At 39.6% G+C, this 24,598-nt stretch overlaps 1 protein-coding gene across 4 annotated transcripts; it reads left to right on the top strand.

Annotated features, from left to right (window-relative positions):
• Window positions 1-64: 64 nt before the first annotated feature.
• On the top strand, window positions 65-18,629 carry SNRNP27 (small nuclear ribonucleoprotein U4/U6.U5 subunit 27). 4 transcript variants are annotated; one of them, XR_014083182.1, is made up of 7 exons: window positions 65-123; window positions 1,120-1,240; window positions 1,886-1,998; window positions 2,711-2,790; window positions 5,901-5,965; window positions 6,826-6,984; window positions 14,378-18,629. XR_014083182.1 is itself a non-coding variant. In XM_081594521.1 (6 exons), exons 1-6 carry the CDS (start codon window positions 90-92, stop codon window positions 6,878-6,880), a joined length of 468 nt encoding a protein of 155 aa, XP_081450647.1. In that variant the 5' UTR covers window positions 65-89; the 3' UTR covers window positions 6,881-7,221. The 4 variants fall into 4 exon arrangements, 2 of the variants coding, with proteins under 2 accessions (XP_081450647.1, XP_081450646.1); XR_014083181.1 differs by lacking the exon at window positions 14,378-18,629 and adding an exon at window positions 7,070-7,221; XM_081594521.1 differs by lacking the exon at window positions 14,378-18,629 and having other exon boundaries at window positions 6,826-7,221.
• The last annotated feature ends 5,969 nt before the right edge of the window (window positions 18,630-24,598 follow it).

Genomic DNA, 24,598 nt, shown 5'->3' with positions numbered 1-24,598 from the left:
CAGTCGGCGGTGAAAGCTCGGTTCCCTGCCCTCCCGGAAGTTGTTGCACAGCCGTTTCCGGGTCGACTTGTACTGAAGGAGGATTCCAAATGGGTCGCAGCCGCAGCCGCTCTCCACGGAGGGGTGAGTCCAGAAGAGGTTCTGAGGGTCTAGGGCTCGGTTGGAAACTCGTCCCCACTTTGGTTCCCAGTCTAAGGGCCGCGGAGAGGGGGGAATCTTCTCTTCTAAGGAGAAGAGAGGGGGTCTGTTGGGAAGGAAGACCTGGGCCCTACACGCTTCAGGGGTCCGGTTTGAAGGCAGTTTTTTTTTTTACCCAATTGGGATTTGGCCGACTCTTTGTCAGCCTCCTGTAATAACTTTTGTTGCACTTGTGGCTTGGGAATTTAGAGTCAGGCCACGGTTCCCCCAATTTCTGGGTGACCGAATGCAAGTCATCCAGCCCTCCTGCGTCCGAATTCCCGTAATTAGACATCTGGGGTAAATATTACCTTTAAAAGCTGACATGAGAATGGATGCCACACTCAGTAACACTCAGCATGTGCTGCCGCCAGGTTCTTAAGCGCTCAGGGTTTCCCTCCGCAGTTTATATTAGGGAAATCCATGTTTAGGAGTTTGCCTTCAGGGTGCTCACCTCATGATGATTTCTGGCCCCAGCCCCTAAAGGGGGCATTGAGAGGGGAAGATTTCACATAGAACCTCGATTCTGCCCCCTCGTTAGTTTTTATCACCTTCAGTCAGGGTTGATCTTAAAAGTTTAATGAGCCCTCGAATCAGAGAGGGCTATTGAGCACTTAACAGGCTCTCAATCCGTATTGAGAACTGCTGTTTAAGTGTCGAACACACCGGTGTTCCTTGATTAGTGCGGAAAAAAAGAATAGAGTATGTTTATATATATATATATATATATGCACACACACACACATATATGTGTATATAATGAATGCATGTTGAAATATGGTAGTTTGGGTTAAATCTATACTGTTAAAATTAATCTCGTGTCTTTTTTTACTTTTAAATGTGACATCTAGAAATGGCTCGCATTATATTACTGTTGGTCGGCTCAGCATCCAGTAGATGTTTGAAGTAATTTTCGGCTCTGCAATTTTGTGTTTTTATTAGAGCGTAGGCGGTCCCGGTCCACATCCCGGGAAAGAGAACGTAGGCGCCGAGAAAGGTCCCGGTCCCGGGAGCGAGATCGGAGAAGAAGCCGCTCTCGCTCCCCACATAGAAGGCGTTCCAGGTAAGTGCAGCAAAGCAGAAGTTTTACCACAGCTGCATAGTCGCTGCTCTTGACTTTGTTGTTATCGCTTACAAAGGGACTTAAACGGTTTCATGAAATCAGCAGAACTTTATCCCACTTTATTCTAAACCTAACATTCCTATTGGTAAAATGGGGTTGATAACATTCCACATAGTAGAGTTGCCTTGAGGAGTAAATGAGAAATAATACATGAAAAGCACTTAGCAGGAGTAAGAAATACATGTTTTGTATACTATGGTCTTATTTTTTTTATAAACTTTTGGTGATAATAGTTTATTCAACCATATAATCAAGAGTGTGAGATCTTGGAAGAAACTTAGAAGTGGACTCTGATTCTTAATAACCATCAAATAGACTTTTTGTTTTCTTTTTTCTGCCTTACAAAAAAATTTTTAGCCTAGCTATACTGAGTGTAACTGATAATTAAACAATAAATAATTTTTTGTTAATAGTCAGGGCCTAGGCAGAACTTTCTTCCTCATTCTGCTTTGGAGAACAAATTCCTTTCTCTAGAATCCGGCTTTTGTTCAGCCTTTACCTTGCATGCACTCATGTATATCTGTGCTCATCAACACAAGTCACCAGGTATGTCTGTTTCTGACATCTTTCCTTATTAAATGTTAGGTCCCCAAGACGACATAGATCCACATCTCCTTCCCCTTCTCGACTGAAAGAAAGAAGAGATGAGGAGAAGAAAGAAACAAAAGAAACGAAGAGCAAAGAACGTCAGATAACTGGTAATATTAGATAAATAACTGTAGGAAATGTACAGCCTTGTTTAGAAATTCAGTTATAAAATTAAGTATAATTTTTGAACATTTAGCTGTTTAAGTTTTTGACAGTATTCATTAGGGGCTTCCGCAATGGCTCAGCGGTAAAGAATCTGCCTGCAATGCAGGAGACACATGTTCAATCCTTGGGTTGGGAAGATCCCTTGGAGGAGGAAATGGCAACCGACTCTGGTATTCTTGCCTGAAAAATCCCATGGACAGAGGAACCTGGCAGGCTACAGTCCATGCCGTTGTGAAAGAATCGGACATGACTGAGCGTACACGCACGCACACACACAGTGTTCATTGCATATGGTTTTGAGATTTTAATTGTACCTAAATTACTAGTTATTTGGTGCTCTTGATACAGGAAGGACAGTTAACATGAAAATATTCTATTTTGGAAGTGTCTTCAGTGTCTGATGTTGAAGGTGGTCCTTCCTAAAGACACCAAGCATATCCTTTTAAGCAATCTCTTATAATGGAGGATGGAGACCACACTTCTTCCTTGCACCTTAAGTTATATTCTATCCAAATGGAGGGATTTTTCATTAAATTCAAGTCTTTAGCTAATTGTTTAGTATAGTCTCTTCTGGTAAAGTGAAACAACTATTAACCTATTGCCAGCTCTCTTTTTTATGTATAAAATGAGTTTAAAATGTATCACTTATTTTTGTAGAGGAAGACTTAGAGGGCAAAACAGAGGAAGAAATAGAAATGATGAAGTTAATGGGATTTGCCTCCTTTGACTCCACAAAAGTAAGCAAAACATGTAGCCAGTCAAGTATTCTTAATGTGAATTGACCTGCCCCATTTTTCCATATTCTTTTACTATCACTTGTAATTTCTTCCAATGATACAAGTTTATTCTGTTAGAAGACAGTAACTATTTGTGTGAAGGGATTTGAAAGCAAAGAGAAGGAAGTTGTGGACTGCCATTAGAATTCAGGGAGTATTTGCTTGGTATATTTGAATTAGATCTTAAAGGGCCAGTAGAGGTAATCAGACAAAAGGAGGAAGATCGTTTGAGGTAGAGGGAAAAGCTCACAGAGATCCCCTGTCGGTGTGAAGCGGCATAGGGTATTGAGGAGGTTCAAATTCAGTGACTAGAGAAAGGGTGTTGATGGGCTGGTGACTATAGATGGGGCTAGAAATAGAGGTGGGAGGCAAATCGCAGAAGGCTGATATACTTAGCCATACTGAGGAATTTAAGTTGCTTATTTTGATGAGGAAGAAATGGTTTTTAAGCAAGGGAGCAACAGATTATATGTATGTTTAGAAAGATGACCTGGGGCCTCATGGAGGACAAACAAAAGACTGGGAGAACTGCCCAGTCATGCATTGAAAGATGATGAAGGCCTGACCTGAGGAGAGAGGCTGGAATACTGAGAACAATTCAGAAGCAAGAGTTAGTGGTGGTGGGAATGGAGGTGAGTAGTCAGTGATGACTCTGAGGTGTCAGGCTGATAGGGTTAATCAAAGAAAGGATTGTAAGAAAGGGAAGTGCTATGAAACAGAATGAAATGCAGCTGCCAGATAAAGATGGCATTGCATAGCTGCATACATACCTCATAACTCAAAAAGAGGGATTGACAGGAATTTGAATGCTCTCTAGCCCTGACCATCATATTGAAAAGAATAAGGAGGTGGGGAGGCAAAAGAGGGAGGGGCTGTGGAGAGGGAGATGGGAGAAAGATAAGGAGATGGGGTAGAGAGAAATAGAGCAAAGGGAGATGGAGGGAGAGAGGAAATTGAATGGAGAGAGAATGGAGGATAGAGAGAGGAAGCTATTAAGAATAGACAGAGTGTGTGTGGAGAGAAAAATATATTTTTAAAACTTTCTTTATAGAATTTTAAGTCCTTTTCATTTTGCAAATAGAAGTTGCAATCTCTGAGGATAGGTATCAAAAATAATCCACTTCCCCTAATCTTGTGTTCCATTATGTCATGAATGGAGTGGGGTAATCGAAGATGCTCTAAGAGCTTCTAACTGATGTCATTCTGTAGGATTCCCGTGTATTTTTTAAATGACAGTGTGTGGCCTAAGAGGAGTACCAGAGGCATGACTGTTTTGAGGTGAGAAAATTAAGAATGAGCTCTTTGATTCTCACGAATGGTTATATGAACCCCATTTTAAAATTTAATGCAATTTCTGTATCAGGTTTTTTTCTTGAATATACCAGTTCCTTATTTGCTATTCCAATGAGCATTTTGTAAGTAAACTGGTTTATTAATACATATATTGGATGAATAAAAATATTTCCAAAATGAGACAACTAAATTTCACTGTTTGTAGAATAGTGAAGGACCTTATTAGAATTCTTTTTTTTTTTTGGTTTTACTATTGCCTGATGTTACGTTTGGAATTCCTGAGAATCAGATGTAAAGATGGAGCCACTACTTTTAAATGTAGTCTGTGCTGAAGATATTTGTTTATAAAGGAAAAATTAGGTGAGAATTTATAGATTCCATAAAAATTAAGGAGTACCACAAGAACAAATGATGTCAGTTGTTTTTTTAATGACATCAACAAGAATGTTAATTCATACGCTGTTGGCTTCAGGACTCTCAGTTATAGTTTCTCAGCTCATTTGTATTTTTCAGTAATGTGTATCTTGTGATATTTCATCATTATTTTATGGTGGAACCCCTTCAAATGCCAAATTAGTCACTTATTTTCCCTTCTATTTTAACATTCTAAAAAATTTCAAAGTTGGTTTTGTTTATTTAGGGACAAATTTCCTATTCCAGCATGCAAATGAGAGAGCTAAAAATATACAACTCTACAAATAGTTTTCAAAAATCAGTTAGCCTTTAGTAATTGAACTTAGTAAAAAAGATTAATGGACTTTCCTGATGGCTCAGTGGTAAAGAATCAGCCTGCTAAATGCAGGAGACTTGAGTTTGATCCCTGGGTGGGGAATATCCCCTGAAGAAGAAAATAGTAACCCACTCCAGTATCCTTGCCTGGGAAATCCCATGGACAGAGGAACCTGGAATGCTGTAGTCCATGGGGTTGCAAAGGGTCAGATGTGACTTAGTGACTAAACAACAACAGTGTGATGTTACACATGGTGATCATGTAGATGTTATCATCATGATTAGACATCGTGATAAATGGAGGGTAGAAAATGGAGGGAATTGTGAGGAAAGCACAGTTAACATTCTGTGGGAGTTAGAGAAGAGAGCTCTTCCTAGCAGCTGGGTCATTTGACTTGGGCCTTGAAGAATGCACAAGAACCAGATGGATGGGAGTTGAGAAGGCAGTTTAGGCATGAGGAACAGAAAGTGGTGAGTTCATTTTGCTGAATCCAAAGACCCATAAAGGAATTAATGAAAAGAAAGTCTGAGATACAAGTGATTCAACATTAGTACCTGTTATCCTGATTCTTGATTTAAAAATCAAAATTAAATGGGGTTAGATATGAATAGTGACTGATTTGAGAAGCCTATCAGTTCAGATCATAAGTTAAATTTTTGTGAATATGAATTTTTCTAGAGGAGATATCCATAACTTGTATTTGGTTTTGAAGAATTCTCTGACCAGAAAAGGTGATGCTCTGCTACCCACTTTCCCTGCATACCTTGCACATAATACATAATGAGTTTGTTGGTTTGAATATTGGTATTTGCTTATATGTGACTATAAAAATGTGAACAGAGTTATAACACTTGGGAGTTCCTGGGATATCATCAGGATCTAAAAATTCTTTTAGTCATTGGGCTACGTCATGCTTAAATGAATCTTGCCATTGAAGAGGTCTGTGGAATCCGGCTCTTTGATCAAGGCATTTAATATATTCTTTCTCTTGTGTGTTGTTTGTTTGTTTGTGTGTGTGTTTTGGTTTTTGTTTCTTGCTTTTCTCCAGGGGAAAAAGGTGGATGGCTCTGTAAATGCCTATGCCATAAATGTGTCTCAGAAGAGAAAGTATAGGTATGCATAGCTGCCACTATTACGTTTGAACTAATATAAATTATATGCTTGGGAAAGAATTTGTTATGGGATAATCATGTTTGTAGGAAATGTAGCAGTTTTCCATACAATCACTTACTTTAGTTAGGTTTCCATATTGTTCCTTGATTTAATCTTCCTTGTTTATATTCTTGTATGTTAAAATAATTTTAAATTTACCTGTGAACCAGAAACTATTACAGAGAAAGGGTAGTTGGCTTAAATATTTTAGGTTATAAGTAGTTCTTTCTTCAAAATAGCATAATCTCAAGTCTTTAGACTTTTAATTTCATTATAATTATAGGTTTTAAAATAGATTCCTCCTGAATTATTTAAGTTGATTTCAACTGTAAATACCTTTCTGTTAAGTATAGGTATATTTTATTGATACCACAAAACAAACCAATCCATACTTGAAATCTCACTGCATGAACAGAAAAGACATCTTCAAACATTGTCTTTTTCTCTACATTTATCACTTCAGTTAATTTAGACTAATACTTCAGTTAATTTAGAAATATGAATAGTGTGATTTGAGACTGCTGTGAGTTAAAATACTAGAATCAACAGTCCACTATAAAATTACCTTCAAATAAAGTATTATGGGAAGAACTAATACAGTGTGTAATCAGATTTGCTTGATAGGTACCTATTTGAAACTCTTCTCTTTTCCTTAAACTTGGTAGGTATTTAGTGTTACTTAAATATGGATTTTCAATTGATATTTTTTTTTTAAGTCTGTAGAATCTTCCCAAATAATACTGAAAGTATATTTCCATACTTTTGTTTAGATTATAAAACAAACCCACAATTTTTTTAATAAATAAATTTTCTCATCATAGGCAGTACATGAATCGAAAAGGTGGATTCAACAGACCTTTGGATTTCATTGCATGAGCTGAAATGTTGAAGAATGATGTTTTTTCCCTCATCTTGATCAGAACAGTGGATTTTTGTATTTAATATGCATCAATAACAGGATCACAGCCCTTCCTTGTAAAGTAAGAAAATTTTATTTATGATGTGTGTAGTTCACTTACCCTGCCTCAAAAAAAAAAGTTAAATATTACATTTTTTTTCCTTTAGGAAATATCGTTTGGGGCAGTCATCAACCCCATTTTTTTGTCCTTATTCCTATGGAAACTGTATATGTCTTTTTCTTGGATGCTCTTTATGACTTTTTAAAATACATAAAAGTAATTTGGAAGTAAATTTCTCAAATAAAGCAATAATTTCTACCCTTTTGTATTTGATATTTTTATAACTAGAAAAAAAAGAATCTCCCTACCCATTTTCTTTTTTCATATGTAGATTTAGATATCATGATTCTTCATAGTTTTAAAAATTAGAATATTGAATAAATATAACTGGATTTTTTTGTGTCTTCTGTGTTTTTTGCCCCCTACCCCAATACCATATTTCCCCAGTTGAAAAGCAATACATGCTTATTCAGTTCAGTCGCTCAATCGTGTCCAACTCTTTGCGACCCCATGAACCACAGCATGCCAGGCCTCCCTGTCCATCACCAACTCCTGGAGTTTACTCAAACTCATGTCCATTGAGTCGGTGATGCCATCCAACCATCTCATCCTCTGTCGTCCCCTTCTCCTCCTGCCCCCAATCTTTCCCAGCATCAAGGTCTTTTCAAATGCTCTTCGCATCAGGTGGCCAAAGTATTGGAGTTTCAGCTTCAACATCAGTCCTTCCAATGAACACCCAGGACTGATCTCTTTTAGGATGAACTGGTTGGATCTCCTTGCAGTCCAAGGGACTCTCAAGACTCTTTTCCAACACCACAGTTCAAAAGCATCAATTCTTCTGCACTCAGCTTTCTTTATAGTCCAACTCTCACATCCATACATGACTACTGGAAAAACCATAGCCTTGACTAGATGGACCTTTGTTGACAAAGTAATGTCTCTGCTTTTTAATATGCTGTCTAGGTTGGTCATAACTTTCTTTCCAAGGAGTAAGCGTCTTTTAATTTCATGGCTACAATCACCATCAGCAGTGATTTTGGAGCCCAAAAATACAAAGTCTGACACTGTTTCCCCATCTGTTTACCACAAACTGATAGGAGCAGATGCCATGATCTTAGTTTTCTGAATGTTGAACTTTAAGCCAACTTTTTCACTCTCCTCTTTCACTTTCATCAAGAGGCTCTTTAGTTCTTCTTCACTTTCTGCCATAAGGGTGGTGTTATCTGCATATCTGAGGTTATTGATATTTCTCCCAGCAGTCTTGATTCCAGCTTGTGCTTCTTCCAGCCCAGCGTTTCTCATGATGTACTCTGCATATAAGTTAAATAAGCAGGGTGACAATATACAGCCTTGACGTACTCCTTTTCCTATTTGGAACCAGTCTGTTGTTCCATGTCCAGTTCTAACTTGCTTCCCGACCTGCATACAGGTTTCTCAAGAGGCAGGTCAGGTGTCTGATATTCCTATCTAAATAAAAAAACACCTTGGGAGAAATCAGAAGGTAGGAAAAAAAAAACAAAAATCACCTATAATCTACCCCCAGAATGTTAACATTTTGGTATTTGTGTTTCCAGGCTCCTATGGGCATGTATTTCTTGCCCCTAGCCAAAGAGATCAGATGCTGCTTTCTTTCCTAATCCTTTTTCTCCCATGTACGGTGAACATCTGTTAAATGCTCTTATAAATTCTGTGGAAACTTAGGTTTTAGTAGCTACTTGGTTATAGTGTAATTTATTAACCTGTCTTTTATTGGTGAACATTGGCTTCCCTTCCAAGATTTGCTGTTATAATTAAAGCTATGAGTAGATTATTTAGGGGTAAAGGAAAAAAAGCAAAACACAACACCCATGAAGTAGTATCCCTGTTGCATGTATCTTTTTGTACTTGTTGCCTTATTGCTCATGTTTAGTTCTCGGAGGTGGCATTGCTGGGTGAGAGAAAGGTGCATGCTTATTTACCCTTTGTGTGCATGCTTAAGGCTTTTGATACATGTATGGTTAGAAGGCTAACACCCAAGCATCACCAGTAAAGTATGAGTATTCCTGTTTTATATATGTGTACCAGTATTGAGTATTTTTTGTTTTTTTTAAGCTTCCAGTCTGATGGTTAAAATAATGGCGTTTGGTTTTGTTTAGTTTCTAAGGAAAATGTATGTTTTAAGAATGTGTTAGCTATGTATATTTCTTTCGTGAAATACTAATTTCAAACCTTGGCTCCATTTGTCTTTCGGCAAGCTTTTCTTTTTATTTGAAGGAATCTCTTTTTCTAATGACCGTTACTTATTCTGTTTCCTATCTCACTGGTACTTGAGGCTTTGTGGCTAGATTTTTAATTTGGGGGGTTTTTTTTTTGAGTAACTAATATAAACACATGGAACACAATTTGGTGAGCTAACTGTATCCTTGTGGAGATTTTCCATGTATACATAAGCATATAATTTATATGTATGTGTGTCTTTTATTACTCAAATCTAAGCAAACTTTACACTCTATTTTGCACCTATTGTTTTTTCACTTACTACTACATCTTAAGATTGTTTCTTATCAGTGTATGTAATATTCAGTTCAGTTCAGTCACTCATTCGTATCCGACTCTTTGCGACCCCATGGACTGCAGTTTGCCAGGCTTCCCTGTCCATCCCCAACTCCTTTTCTGATGATTTTATTTATTTTATTTTTGGCTGGGCTGGGTCTTCGTTGCTCTGCAGGCTTTTCTCTAGTTGCAGAGACTGGGGGCTACTGTGTGGTTGTGGTGCACGGGTGTCTCACTGCAGTGGCTTCTCTTGTGGAGCACAGGCTCCAGGACGCACAGGCTTCAGTAGCTGTGCCTCTGGGGCTCCAGAGCACAGGCTCCATAGTTGTGGTGCCCAGGCTTATCTGCTCCATGGCACATGGGATCTTCTCGGATCAGGGATCAAACCTGTCTCTGTCATTGGCAAGTGGATTCTCTTCCACTGAGCCATCAGCCTCTTTTTTTAAGGGCAGCAATTATAGTTCGTTAAATGTGCTACATCAGCTGTACAACCTGTAGTACCCACTGCACAAGTGTCACTACCCCAGGCAGTTGGGTTATTTTGCTTAGACTTTTTGCCAAATGAGTAGATTGCCATACCCTGACCCTCCGAAATACAGCCTATCTGTAAAGTATCTGCGATAAGGACTGTTTCTGACCACATTTGTGCACATCTAAAGAAAAGCACACCCAGTTGTCTTATTGGGAAGCTAAAATTTCTGGGATGAAATAATATGCCCCAAATCAAACAATGGGTATTGGGATTGTCATTTTAGTGTGGTGTTTAGTATGATTGTCATTTTAGTACGCTGACTGAGATCCTCAAGGCAGCATACTTTGTAAAGAAATAATCTGAGAATACCTAGTAGATCAATAGGCTCACTCTCTGTGAGCTAACACCAAAGAAATGGAAGAGGAAGAAATCTTTAAAGATCTAGAGATGAGATCCAGTCTTGCTTTGAAGGAACTTTTACCCATCAGATCATCTGATTCTGTAAGAATAACAAAGCTGGAGCATTCTTGTCTTCTTCTAACAGGCTGTTTCTCTCAGGAGACATAAATTGTGCAAAATCTTCTAAGTATCCAAATGTTAGAGTGCTCCAGGGCCCAACCCCTAGACTCTCCTGTCTGCCTGTGGTGAGTCATCCCTTCACAAAGCGTCAAATGTCTTCTGCCGTGGCTCTCCATTGTATACTTCTAGCCTAACTATTTTACTGAATTCCAGTCTTGTAGATGCACTTGGATTAGTAGGCACCTCAAATTTAAGGTGAACTGACTTCTCATTTCCCTGCCCAGTCATCTTCTCTCAGGCTTCCCCATCTCAGTGAGTGGCCTCTCCATTTACACCTTTGCACAGAGCAAAACTCCTTAGGCTTGTCCTTCGCTCCTCTCTTTCTCCTGTGCCACACATTTGATTCATTAGAAATCCCTTCGGCTCTGACATTAGAGTATATTTTTAATCCAACCACTTTTTCCCCCATATTTATTGGGATATAATTGACAAACACAAGATATTTAAAGTGTATATTGTGGTGATTAGATGTACATCAAATCTGACCATTTTTCACCCACCTATACTAACAGAAGCTATCTCTAATAGATTTCCTTCCTTCCCTTCTGCCTCAGTTTATTCCCCACATAGCAGCAGAATGAACCTTATAAATGTACATCTGGTCGTTGCTTCTGGCTCTGATAGCTTTCTATCATTTAGAGTGAAGACCAGTCCTTACTGTGGGTCTACACATCTGTATAGTTTGGACCATGGCTTCCTGCAGCCTCACCCCTTGCTACCACATGCAGCCACACTACTCACCTCTTTGCTGTTGCTTAAAAATAAATATGCATCTACCTTAAGAGTCTTCCTACTTGCCTTTCCTCCTGGAATGTCCTTCCTCTCCCTCCTCCCACCTCTCAGATTTACATGGTTAGCTTCTTTATATTGTTCAGGTCACTGCTCAAAATAAGGTCATTCCTGACTCCCTTATCCAAAACGGCAGCCTCCCCTTCCGTCTCTATCCTTTTACCCTGTTTTACTCTTTTTTATGTAGCTTTTTTTAAATTGAAATAAAATTCAACCTATTAAAGTGTATCATTTCAGAGATGCCTGAGTCCAGCTCCAGCAGCCAGGGAAACGCCCTGAAGGGATGAACGCGGTCGGCGAATGAAAATGATGCAGTCTCTCGCTCAAAGCACTGGGCTGCATGTTTATTTTAAGCATCAGGTTTTCTTTTATACTTTTACAAAAACATTAGGTCAGAGGTATGACATCTTCAGTTTCCCCTCACCCAGATTTACTGTCTCCATAAATCATTGTTGTCCTTCAGAGTTCCCTCTTAAGTGTCCTTGTGATAACATTGTAACTCAAGTTTGTCTCTAGGCTGTATAATACATTCCTCAGTTTATTTCTTATCTCTTTAAATCCTGCTAGCCCCTAGTAACTTAAGATCATCTCCTAAAAAGGCTTTTGGCTATTAGTATCTCTAAAATACCTAGTTTCCATAAGCTATAGTAAAATATGCCAACACTACAACATACCTTAAACCTTTAACTTCTAACTATTCTTAATTATTCCTAACCCCTAAACTCAGCAAACTTCTTTCGCCATAAACATTCCCCTTACAGGCAGGTTTCAGATAACAATGTTTCCCATGATCTCAGGCTGCAGCCTATGTGTTCATCCTGGAGCATTCTTTGTAAACATCCTTGAACAAATGTCAATAGTTATCGTTATGGATTATAACATTCTTTCCAGCCAACTCAACCAGAGGAAGGAAAGGACAAGTCAGAATCACAAGACCTAACTCCTTCATCCCAGGACCGTGCCTGCGGGATGAGGAGAGGGGGTTGGGGCCATGCCTCCATTTTGTCAGTAAAGCCTATCGCGGCTCCCGACATCTCCCCCTTTTTTATTTTTTAGAGCATAAGTGTGAAACTCAGTAGATAAAGCAGAAACACTTCGGTTCAGTATTCTGAAAAGGCATGGGGCTAATAGACAAATCAGAACCAACAGGCATAAGCACATGGCGGCATTAATCATTATTGTAAAAAAGGATCCATGGGAAAGATATCCCTCTAGATTTTTAAAAAGGGAATTAGAAAGCCATTGAGAAGAAAAGTCAGACTCCACCTAGTTCATATTCTGGATATTTTGATGTAACTTAGAAATATCAATACTAGAATCTGAGTGATTCCAAACACCTAAAATATGGTTTCTAATGCGTTCCCAAGAATGCACAGAATCATTCACTTGTAGAGGGGTAACGCACATCTATTTAAATTCAGCATGGCACCTTAAAGACAACTTAATTTTTAAATTTGTAATTTCTTGCTCTACAAGCAGGACTGCTTCTTCTAAAGCAATGACCTTATTTTCTATCTTCCTATCTATAATTTCCTGTGTAGCAAGAGCTACGGAGACATTTTTGGACAGGTGATCAACAAATGAGGCAGTATGCACTTGTTTTGACAGGGCAACAGCAGAAACCGTAACTGAAGCAATTGTGGCAATCAAGGCAGTTATTCCCACAATCAGAGCTGCAATGAATCTCTTAGGTCGAGAAATTAAGCCATTCAATTCATACAAAACTTTCAATGCATAATCATCAAACCATTGTCCCTCTAATTTTACAGGAACCATCAAATATGGTGTTTGCTTTACAATCATCACAGCCTTATAATTACTATAATCGTTCCCATCAACACAATTTGATATAAAACAATTCACACATTCAACATTATAAACAGTTTCTCCTTTAAGAACTCTCAAATCATTCCGATTTTTGGCCAACAGAAAGGCATAGGGAGAATGCATGCAGGCCCGTACAATATATCTTTGTTCATTTAAAGGTCTGTAAAATCACAGGTGCCATAGCAGCCAATGCTATCCATAATTCAGGTTGTATGGGACCTGTTTCATCAAAACTCACTAAAGGAGGAACCCATCCGTTAACATGCCACCTAGTAATTGCTAAAGGATAAGGGATAAATGAATTATTTCATATGGATCTATAAGGTTCTTCAAAAATTAAATTTAACCATTGATCCAAAAGATAGGGGCACCCCCATTCAATCAGAGAATGTCTGGTGGCAACAATGGGAATTAATAATTTTAGGGCATACATGCATTCTTTCCAATGAGGAAAGCCAGAAATTTTGCTTATACTTTCCCAGGCCTGTAGTCCTTGTTCATCAGAATCCGGGGTGGGGAGTGCACAGCTCGGAAAGTCCTTTAAATAAGGGGCTGCCTGTTTTATGGCATCATATTGTCTTTCTTACGACCCCAGCATCAACAGCTATAAGGACCAAAAATCTCTCTTGCCATTGCTTCTCGGAGAATCAGTAAGCATGCCTTTCAAGGAAGTGCTAACACATTCATTCAAAACCGGAGGAAGGTGTGACAAAGCAAATAGGTGGATAAATGGACACGCCTGAAAAATTGAAGGGAGCGCTGACCACTGTTTTAACATTATTAGGATAGATGGAAGCCCCGCCCAAAAGATGAGTATCATTAACAAAAACACAAATGGGCTCAATTATCCAATCTACAGGCTGGAAAAAAGGTGGATTAGGCAAATAGGTCCAATGAACTTTTTCTGTGCTGGAGGGCCTTGGCTGACAAGCCAACACAACAAGATAGCCACAAACATTACCATAGGAGTGGCCTCATATCTCCCCCTTTCTATTAATTCTTCAGCCTGCTGAGCGAGGTGTTTCAGCTGGCCCCATGTTGGCACCGTGCTGGAGGTAGTTGCTTGAGTACGATGACGGCGACGAGGTGGAGCAGAATACGGTTGGACTCCATCAGCATGTCTCTTTTGAAGTGCCAGGTGCCTGAAGCGATGTACTAGCAGTGAAGCCTCAGGTGAAGGGTCACCCGCCCTTCGGCTTTCTTTGGTTTCCTCAGGTCCGGACTCGACAAGCTTCTGATCTCGCCAATATCCTTCAGTCCCAGACTCCAGGACTCCAGGGATCTCAGCAACCTCAGCGGTCTCTGTGGTCTTGGAGATCTCATGGGCTGGACATGTCGAATCAGTCTGTCAGGAATCTAAACAGGAGAAGTGGAGTCCTGCGGAAACACACAAGCATACCCTCTCACAAGTTAACAGCACATCTGGCCCTTTCCACTCTCCGGTAAGGAGGTCTTTCCACTTGACCAGGGGCCGAGTCGCAGCCCCCTCAGGAATCCAGTGTCTCATAATTGCAGTCTGCCCCTGTGTATCTACATTTGAGTGATTACAAAGGTATCCACGGTAACATGCACACAGGACAGTTTCCCAAAGACCGGGGTGTGAGTTGCGTCCATTTGCCAGAGAGCGTTAGGCCTAAGGCCTCGGGGATTTACTCCTAATGGTAGAGATGGATTAGATGTTGGACAGTTTGGACATAACTTGACTGTTTGTCTAGCCACCTCCCTAGGGATATGAAACTCATGCCTTAAACCAGCTGCATTTTGATGGTGAATTTTGTGAGAATTTTTAGCCTTGTCAATCTTTTCATGTAAGTTTAAGGCAATTACTTTAGTTAATGCATCTGCCAAAGCATTTCCCTCATGTAAAGGGCCGGGCAAGCCGGAATGGGCTCTAATATGTCCCACAAAATATTTCTTAACTCTATGCTTAATCTCTTTCTGTAAATCGAGTAACAAGGAGAAAATAGTAGTCTTATTTTCCAGAATATTAGCAGCCTCAATATGAGGAAACAATCTTACAATATATCGGGAGTCAGTTAAAAGATTGAAGGCACGGTCTCTCAAATGTTGAAAAGCCTAAATAACTGCTCTTAACTCAGCTCTTTGGGCAGATGTCTCTACAATTACCTGAACATGGGATTTTCCATTAATAATTGTAACTGCTTTACCATTAGAGGAACCATCTGTGAAAACTAAAATTGCCCCTTCTAAAGGTTGAATAGAAAATTTCTTCGGAAAAATGACGGGATGTGTTTTTAAAAAATGCCAAAGGGTGTTTGAGGGTAAATGAAACAAAATTTGTCCCCTGAAATCTATCAGGGCAACTTGCCAATCATCACTATTTTGTAAAAGAAATTGCAGTTGATCATTATTGAGTGGAATCACTATATTTGCTACCTCTTTTCCAAAAAGTTCCACACTTCTTTTTCTACCTTTTATAATTAATTGTGCCACCAAGCTGGGATAAGATAAAACTATTTTGGGGGGGGTCACTGGTAGATGGAGCCATTCTAATGGGCCTTCTTGCCACAAGCATCCTGTAGGTGTATGTTCTGTGGCGAGAATAATTAAATCCCATCCTCTGGTAATATTAATTTTAATTAACTGATCATTCAAAGCCTCATCCACTTTAACAAGAGCCAACTCTGCCTCACTAGTCAATTTTCTCTTAGAACTGGGATTAGGATCGCCCCTTAAGCAATCAAATAAAGGCTTTAAATCTGAAGTAGTCAGTCTTAAATGTGGGTGTATCCAATTAATATCCCCTAATAATTTTTGGAAATCATTTAAAGTTAGTAAATGATCTCTTCGCAGCTGCAAAGGAGCATGACTCACAGTATGGGTATTTAACACCCTTCCTAAATAAGAAAAAGGAGGATTTGCTTGTATCTTATCTGGAGCTATCTTCAAACCCCAGTTTTCCAAGGCCTCAATCAATTCAGATAAGATTTGTTGCAATAAGGCTCTATCTTTATGGGCAGCCAAAATATCATCCATATAGTGTATCAAATATAAATCTTTATACTTCCCTCTAACATTTTGCACAGCTTGATCCACAAATTTTTAACACAAGGTGGGGCTATTTTTCATTCCCTGAGGCAAAACCTTCCATTGAAACCTTCTACAAGGCTGTTTTGGAGAAGGCAATGGCACCCCACTCCAGTACTCTTGCCTGGAAAATCCCATGGATGGAGGAGCCTGGTAGGCTACAGTCTATGGGGTCGCTAAGAGTCGGACACGACTGAGCGACTTCACTTTCACTTTTCCCTTTCATGCACCGGAGAAGGAAATGGCAGCCCACTCCAGTATTCTTGCCTGGAGAATCCTAGGGACGGCGGAGCCTGGTGGGCTGCCGTCTGTGGGGTCGCACAGAGTCGGACACGACTGAAGCGACTTAGCAGCATAGGGCTGTTTAAAATTAACTGAAGGAAGACTGAAGGCAAATCTCTTACAATCTTGAACAGCCAGGGGGATGGTAAAGAAACAATCTTGTAGATCTATGACTATCACATTATATTGAAAAGGTACAGCTACTGGGGAAGGGAGACCCAGCTGAAGGGCCCCCATGTCTTCTATAGTTGCGTTTATAGCTCTCAAATCTTATAACAATCTCCACTTTCCTGATTTCTTCTTAATGACAAAAATAGGAGTATTCCAGGGACTATTAGAAGACTGTATATGGCCGGCCACCAGTTGCTTCATAACTAAGTCTTCAGCTGCCTGCAGCTTTTCAGCTGTTAAGGGCCATTGCTCCACCCATACCGGATCATCAGATTTCCAGATAATAGGATCAGCAGCAAGAGCAACAGCCTCTAGGATAAATTTGAATATCTTAAACCTTTTTTATTTTTGTTAGGAACCGTTTCTAATGGAGAAACAATTCCCTGCTGATCTTTACCAAGCCCCTTGTCAGAATTACACCTCATTTGCAGCATTTGGTTAGTAACTTTTTCATCTGGGCTATATAAAAGCATTCCCATCTGAGATAATATATCTCTCCCCCATAAAGAAAAAGGCAGTGAAGGAGTCACATATGGGCAAAAGGTGCCTTGTGCCCCCTTTTCATCTGACCATGTCAAAATTTGTGAGCTCTTAACAACCGAGGGCATTGACCCTATTCCTACCAAGCCGGCATTGGTCAGATGTGTTGGCCAGGACGAGGGCCAGTCTTTTCCAGCAATGCAAGAGACATTTGCTCCATTGTCTAACAGCGCTGACATTTTATTTCCTTGAATTAAAAGATCTTTCAAAGGCCTTGAAGCTGTAATTTTTTGCACCCAAAAGGCTAGATCACTAGATCCAAATCCTCTGGGGCCCCTAGCTTGAGAAGTCAAGGTTTTTCCTATCTGATAATAAGGTAAAAGCAGAAGTTGTGCTATTCTTTGACCTTTATTAATTTGCACAGTTTTGGCAGGCTTCGAAATCAAAACTTTAATTTCCCCAGTATAATCAGAATCTATTACATCAGGCACCACCGAAATTCCTTGAACGGAAAGCAAGCCATGCCCGAGCACAAGTCTTAAAATGCCCTCAGGCAGGGGACCAGCCACTCTCGTTGGAATTGGAGCTTCCTCGCCTTCCCTTTTTGTTTTGGTAAAAACTACTGGAAAGGCCATGGAGAATTCTAAGTCTCCCTGTTGTTTTACTCTTTTCTTTTTTTTTTTTTTAGCCTGGGTGAGGGCCCCCTGAAGGGGCTTTCTCCAAGGAGCACGCTCTGTATATTGTGCATGCGTCTGCTTTAAAAGCTTCTTTGTTTCAGAAAACTCCTTATCTTTCTCAGCCTCAGGCAATGCTCTGCGAGGCTTTGGGGGCAAAGTGGGGAACTCCTGGGCCCTGGGAGGTGCAAACGGAGGCAGCAGCGATCGCCTTAAATCAGAAAGTGATGGATAAATTTTTAAAGGTTTGCGTAGAGGAGGAGGGGCCTTGCTAGAGCGCTCGGCCGCAGCGTCCTGCAAGTCCTCTCCTTCCTCGGGAGGTTGAGTACAGTCTCCCTCCTTTTCTTCGCCAATGGCAGAAAACATACTCTGCGCGGAAGGCGGAAGCCCACCATCCACCGTTGCAGCCTCTCCCATAGGCTGTCTAACAGCCTCATGCCGAGGGTCCAGTACGTCCCTAATCATATTCCACAGAGCAAAAGCATCTACCAGAACCTTTTCTGGCCCATGCAAAGTAAAAAACAAATGTAACTGATCTCCAACCTTAGCCCAGGTTTTCAGATTTCCTCAGGAAACCATGGGCATTGCTCTTGGACAGAAATTAGAAGTTTAATGCCTCTATGGGCTAACATGTGAAGTAATACTTTAATAAACATTTAGAGAATACAAAAATTAGAAGTTTAACGCCTCTATGGGATAACATGTGAAGTAATACTTTAATAAACATTTAGAGAATACAAAAATTAGAAGTTTAACGCCTCTATGGGCTAACATGTGAGTAACGTTTCAATAAACATTTGTCTATTCTTGGATGCAGAGAGTACCATTTTCTTAGAGAATGTTTTTACTGATTCTGTGTTCTCCTCACCCTGCCTAAACTGCAGAGGGGTCCTGGTCACCCACGAACACAATCCTACCTGTCCCGCTTTGCATTTATGAAATTGCTTAATTAATTACTTACCTACTTGATTAATTACTTACCCCTCAGGTGTCCCTGTTCGGGCGCCACTTGCCGGAGTCCAGCTCCAGCAGCCAGGGAAACGCCCTGAAGGGATGAACGGGGTCCGCGAACGAAAGTGATGCAGTCTCTTGCTCAAAGCACTGGGCTGCATGTTTATTTTAAGCATCAGGTTTTCTTTTATACTTTTACAAAAACATTAGGTCAGAGGTATGACATCTTCAGTTTCCCCTCACCCAGATTTACTGTTTCCATAAATCATTGTTGTCCTTCAGAGTTCCCTCTTAAGTGTCCTTGTGATAACATTGTAACTCAAGTTTGTCTCTAGGCTGTATAATACATTCCTCAGTTTATTTCTTATCTCTTTAAATCCTGCTAGCCCCTAGTAACTTAAGATCATCTCCTAAAAAGGCTTTTGGCTATTAGTATCTCTAAAATACCTAGTTTCCATAAGCTATAGTAAAATATGCCAACACTACAACATACCTTAAACCTTTAACTTCTAACTATTCTTAATTATTCCTAACCCCTAAACTCAGCAAACTTCTTTCGCCATAAACATTCCCCTTACAGGCAGGTTTCAGATAACAATGTTTCCCATGATCTCAGGCTGCAGCCTATGTGTTCATCCTGGAGCATTCTTTGTAAACATCCTTGAACAAATGTCAATAGTTATCGTTATGGATTATAACATTGTTTCCAGCCAACTCAACCGGAGGAAGGAAAGGACAAGTCAGAATCACAAGGCCTAACTCCTTCATCCCGGGACCGTGCCTGCGGGATGAGGAGAGGGGATTGGGGCCGTGCCTCCATTTTGTCAGTAATGCCTATTGCGGCTCCCGACACAGAAACTTCCCTGGCGGTCCAGTGATGAGGACTCTGCACTAACTTGTAGGAACTAAGATCCCACAAGCCCCATGTGGCATGGCCAGAAATAAATAAAGTATACCACGTCAGTGGTTTTAGTATATTGACAAAGTTATGTATTTATCACCAGAAATTCTAAAATATTTTCATCATCCCTAAAAGGAACTCCATGCTCATTAACAGCTGCTCCTCATCCCTCCCCATCCACCTTAGCCTCCACCCCAGAAACCACTAAATGTAATTTCTGTCTTTAAAGGTGTATCTATTCTGGACATTTTCATGTAAATGCACATTTCAAATGGATGAAATCACACAATATGTGACCTTTTGTGTCTAGCTTCTTTTGCATAGCACAGTGTTTTCAAGATTCATTCATCTTGTATCATAAACAGTACTTCAAGGGCTTCCCAGGTGGCTCAGTGGTAAAGAACCTGCCTGCCAATGCAGAAGACAGACTTGGGTTCAATCCCTGGGTTGGGAAGATCCCCTGGAGGGGGAAATCGCAACCCACTCCAGGATTCTTGCCTGGAGAATCCCATGGACAGAGGAGCCTGGCAGGCTACAGTCCATAGGGTTGCACAGAGCCAGACATGACTGAAGGGACTTAGCACACACGTGTCCCTTTTTTATAGTTTATAATACTCTGTTCTGTGGATGTGTTTGCATGCGTATGTGCATGCTCAGTCGTGTCTGAGTCTTTGCAATCCCATGAATGTAGCCAACCAGGCTCCTTGTCAGTGGAATTTCCCAGACAAGACTACTGGAGTGGGTAGCCATTTCCTTTTCCAGGGGATCATCCCGACCCAGGGATCGAACCCGATTCTGTCTCCAGCATTGGCAGGTAGATTCTTTGCCACTGTGCCACCTGGGAAGCCCCCACATGTCACATTGTAATTTATAATTCATCAGTTGATAGGAATTTGGGTTGTTGCACTTTTTTGGCTATTATGAATAATGCTACTATGGACGTTTGTATCCAAGTTTTGTATGAACATATGTTTTCAGTTCTCGGTATATAACTAGGAGTGCTATTACTGGGTTATATAGTTAAACTCCACGTTTAACTTTTTGAAGCACTGTTTTCCAAAGCAACCGCACTATTTTATATTCCCACTAGCAATTTGTGAGGGTTCCAGTTTCTCCACATGCTCTGCAGAGTTTCCTTTTCCTTATAGTTTCTCATTCCCTGACACACTCTGTATTACTGTCTTTGAACTTTCAGAAGCAGGGCTTCTGTCTTGTTTGCTGCTGTAGCCCCAGCACCACAAGTGCCTGGCACCCAGTAAAGCACTCAACGAATACCTGTACATGAATGTAGTTTAGTAACATTTTTTCACTTAACGACTTCTCTTAGTGTTTTTTTTTTATTTTTATTGGATTATGGATGATTTACAATGTTCTGTTAGTTTCTGCTGTTCAGCAAAGTGAGTCAATTATACATATATCCACTCTTTTTAAGATTCTTTTCCCATATAGGTCATTATGGAGTACTGAGTAGAGTCCCTTGTGCTATACAGTAGGTTCTTATCTATTTTATATATAGTAGTATGAATATGTCAATACCAGTCCCCCAATTTATCCCTCCCTCCTTTTTTTCCTCTTGGTAACCATAAGTTTGTTTTCTACATCTGTGACTCTATTTTTGTTTTTTAAATAGGTTCATTTGTACCATTTATTTTTAGATTCCACATATAAGTGATATGTGATATTGGTCTTTCTCTTTCTGACTTACACTTCATTCCACTTCCCTAAGTTTTTAAGTTAACCTTTAGTTATCCAACTCTTAAATGAACACAGTTTTCCTATAAAAATTTTAAAACATGACTGCTTAATCCCTTTTGAACAGTCCTGATTCACTGTGAATCCTTTGTAGTGTTTCCTTCCAGACATGCATATATATATATATATATATATATACGTAGCAGACTCAGTGTTGGAAATGAGGAAAAAAGCCCAGTTTGAGGTGTTTAGTTTTTTTTTTTTTTAACACAGATAATATGCTGCAGGGATCATCTTACAACTCAGCCATCAGCACTGCCTTGGAGCTGTTTCCATGCCTATATATATATATACATATATATATATATGTATATATATATATATATATACACACACTCGTCTCTTTTTTAACTTCTACATAGTGTTCTGTGTAATGTATGTACCCCTGTTTAGCCATTGCTCTGTTTTTAAAAGTAGCAAATATTTGTGGAGTAATTAACTTTTGCAGAGCAGTGCTTTTAAAGGTTTTTAAATTTTAATTTTGTGATATGGGATATCATGATGTTAGAGTGTCCCAAGTAGCCACAAAGGAAGGGATTAATACTAAGACAGTAAATCACAGTCCTGATTTTTACACTTCGAAGAATAAAATCAGTTCCTCAGAAACTTAGAAAACAAAATTCATTTTAATGTCATTATAAATAGTGTTTTTTAATTCAGCAATCAGCAGTTCTGGAACTTTTTACACAGGTAAAGGATTAGAATACCAACGTTGTCTTCTCTGCACTCTGAGGTACTAAACTGAAATGCACCTCTCTGTCAGAAGTTCCATTGCATTTAATAAACCTGCCATTCAGCACTGGTATTTACATACTGTCCTCTGCCCACCTAGAGTATAAACCCCTCAGAGGAAGGAAACTAGGGCTTTTTAAAAAAAATATAGTAAAGATTATTTGACAGATACAATCTTTTGTGCTTCCCATTTTCAATATATTTTTAGTTTCCAATTCTATCCGTTTAGCTTGATACCTGCTCAAGGATATAAACTGTTGTCAGCCTGTTTATTCGATTTCATATAGCTTTTAACTTAAAATTCTGGTCATAAAATTTAGGTTCAAACATTCTGGAATTTCAAGTTCTTATTTTGAAGGTTTTGCCTATCCATCTGTTAGTGCTTGTGTGATGCCTTTGAAGTGCTAGATACTGGGGGTAACCACATCTTCATTTTAGGATTTCAGTTCTTCAAAATCTATACTTTCAGATTATCTAACTGGTCATTGTAATATATTTGTATAAAATAATTGCTAGAAAAACAAGAAAAAAAACCCCTTTGTTTTATATTTACTGCTTGATGTCCAGTAGGTGGCATCAGACACCCTTTGGAGTTCTTCATGATACTAATTCCTAGCTGGTATTACTGGCTTACTGATCATTTCTTCCACGCTGCCAGGGAACAGAAAGAGGTCCATTCCTTAGTCTTAATTCTCTGATTTTATATATTATATAATTTATTTTTGTTTGGAATTTAAGCTAAACCTGTTGGTGTTTAAATGGTTCCTTTGCTATATCTGACTCAGATTTCAACCATTTTTCCTTTTTTAATTTTATAAGTGTGATTTTCAATCAGGCTAATTCCAGGGGAAGGATCATGATTTTGAAATAAGACTGGCTTTTTAAAAAAAAGAGTTGAGGGTAAGAGAAAGAATAAAGAGATGCTAAATGTTCATAATAAGTAAAAGAGAAAATATAGAAGTATACAGAATCCAAAATTAAGAATGAAATCAGTGTTTTTACTGTCAGTAAAAACTGTATTCATTACTATTTTCAGATTTGTTCTACAAATAACCTGCAGTTAGAAATTATATCTTTATAATTTTTATAAACTTATATCCCCAATTCTAGCTTTTTGTGCTTTTTTGAAAACTTTTATCTTCAGTGTATTTATTAATTGCTGTAAAGAATCAGCTTTTAGATCCAATTAGCCATTGAAACCAGAAAATATGTGTGCTATATGTCAAGACTGGGTTACTCTATTTATTCTTCTTATTCTTTTGAGTTTAATGGATTTGTCAACCATTAGAAAAGACATATTTAAAACTTACCATCATAATTACATGTTTTTCTTTCTTTTCCCGGTGTTTGAGTGTCAGTGTTTGTGACTCATGGAGATCAGGTTCTTAATTCCTGTTTTTTAGAAAAACTACCACCCATAGTATGAGCTTTGGGTGAAACAGATCTAGGTTCAGTTTCCATTTCTGGCTGAATGGATGTCTAAGAAGGTCATTTAGCTTCTCTGGGCATCAGTTTCCTTATGTGCAAAATGTAGATAATTAACCTATCTAATGGGGTTTTTAGAAGGGCGTGCTGCAATTCATGGGGTCGCAAAGAGTCGGACACGACTGAGCGACTGAACTGAACTGAACTGAAGGGGGTTATATTGAGGATTAGCAATAATGTAGGTAAATTACCTGAGAAGCTATTGTTTTCACATATTGGCAACAATAAACTTTTTAAAAGCTTTGTTAAATATGTTCATGCTTTATTCGTTTCTATATTCAGGAGTCTCAATTTACCAAGAGTTCTATTTCAGTTTTTTAAAATGGAGCTGTCAGTGTATTAACAGTGTAACTTGGGTCTCGAGATAGCTTAAGGAACAATTCTTAAAATTTTTAGTTCTGTTCTACGTGCATTTATATTGCTACCACACACAGAGAAACATCATTTATAGCTGTCTTGACTAGGAAGTATTCTTTTTTAATGTTTTCCTCTAGAATTAAAAGGGAAGGAAAGACTGAAAGAGATGTCAAACAAATCTCAGAATTCAACGTCAATCTGCAGGTACAGGAAGTTTCTGAGCTTTTAAAATCCACTCGCACGAGGGAGTAATTAGCCAGCACTTAGGGCGGGGTATACAGCCTCGCGATTCCAGTGCTTTCTGGGGAGAGAAAAAAAACGCTGGGTGGCCGAGCACTAACACGAGACAGTCTCCCCGCCGAGCGCTACAGCCACGTGGCGCTCGCAGGAGCCCCAGGCCCACCGCCCTATCGGGCTGTCGGCGGGGCCTTCAGCCCCGGAAAGCCTGGAACCTCCGGGCCGCAGCCGGCAGGCCCAGGGATCTGGCCCCGAACCCGAGCAGGGCAGAGCGCCCAGGTGACGCGCGGTGCCAGCTTCCACTCTAGGGACGTCCAGCAGATCCCCGGAACTTTTCCCCGGAGACAGGTTCCGGCAACAGGTCCG

The sequence above is a fragment of the Giraffa tippelskirchi genome, chromosome 4, assembly GCF_054371585.1.
Source record: "Giraffa tippelskirchi isolate mGirTip1 chromosome 4, T2T-mGirTip1v1.2.pri, whole genome shotgun sequence".
NCBI classification, from domain to species: Eukaryota; Metazoa; Chordata; class Mammalia; order Artiodactyla; family Giraffidae; genus Giraffa; species Giraffa tippelskirchi.
The sequence above is the reverse complement of the archived record's forward strand: the minus strand, read 5'-3'. Positions and strand labels throughout refer to the sequence as shown.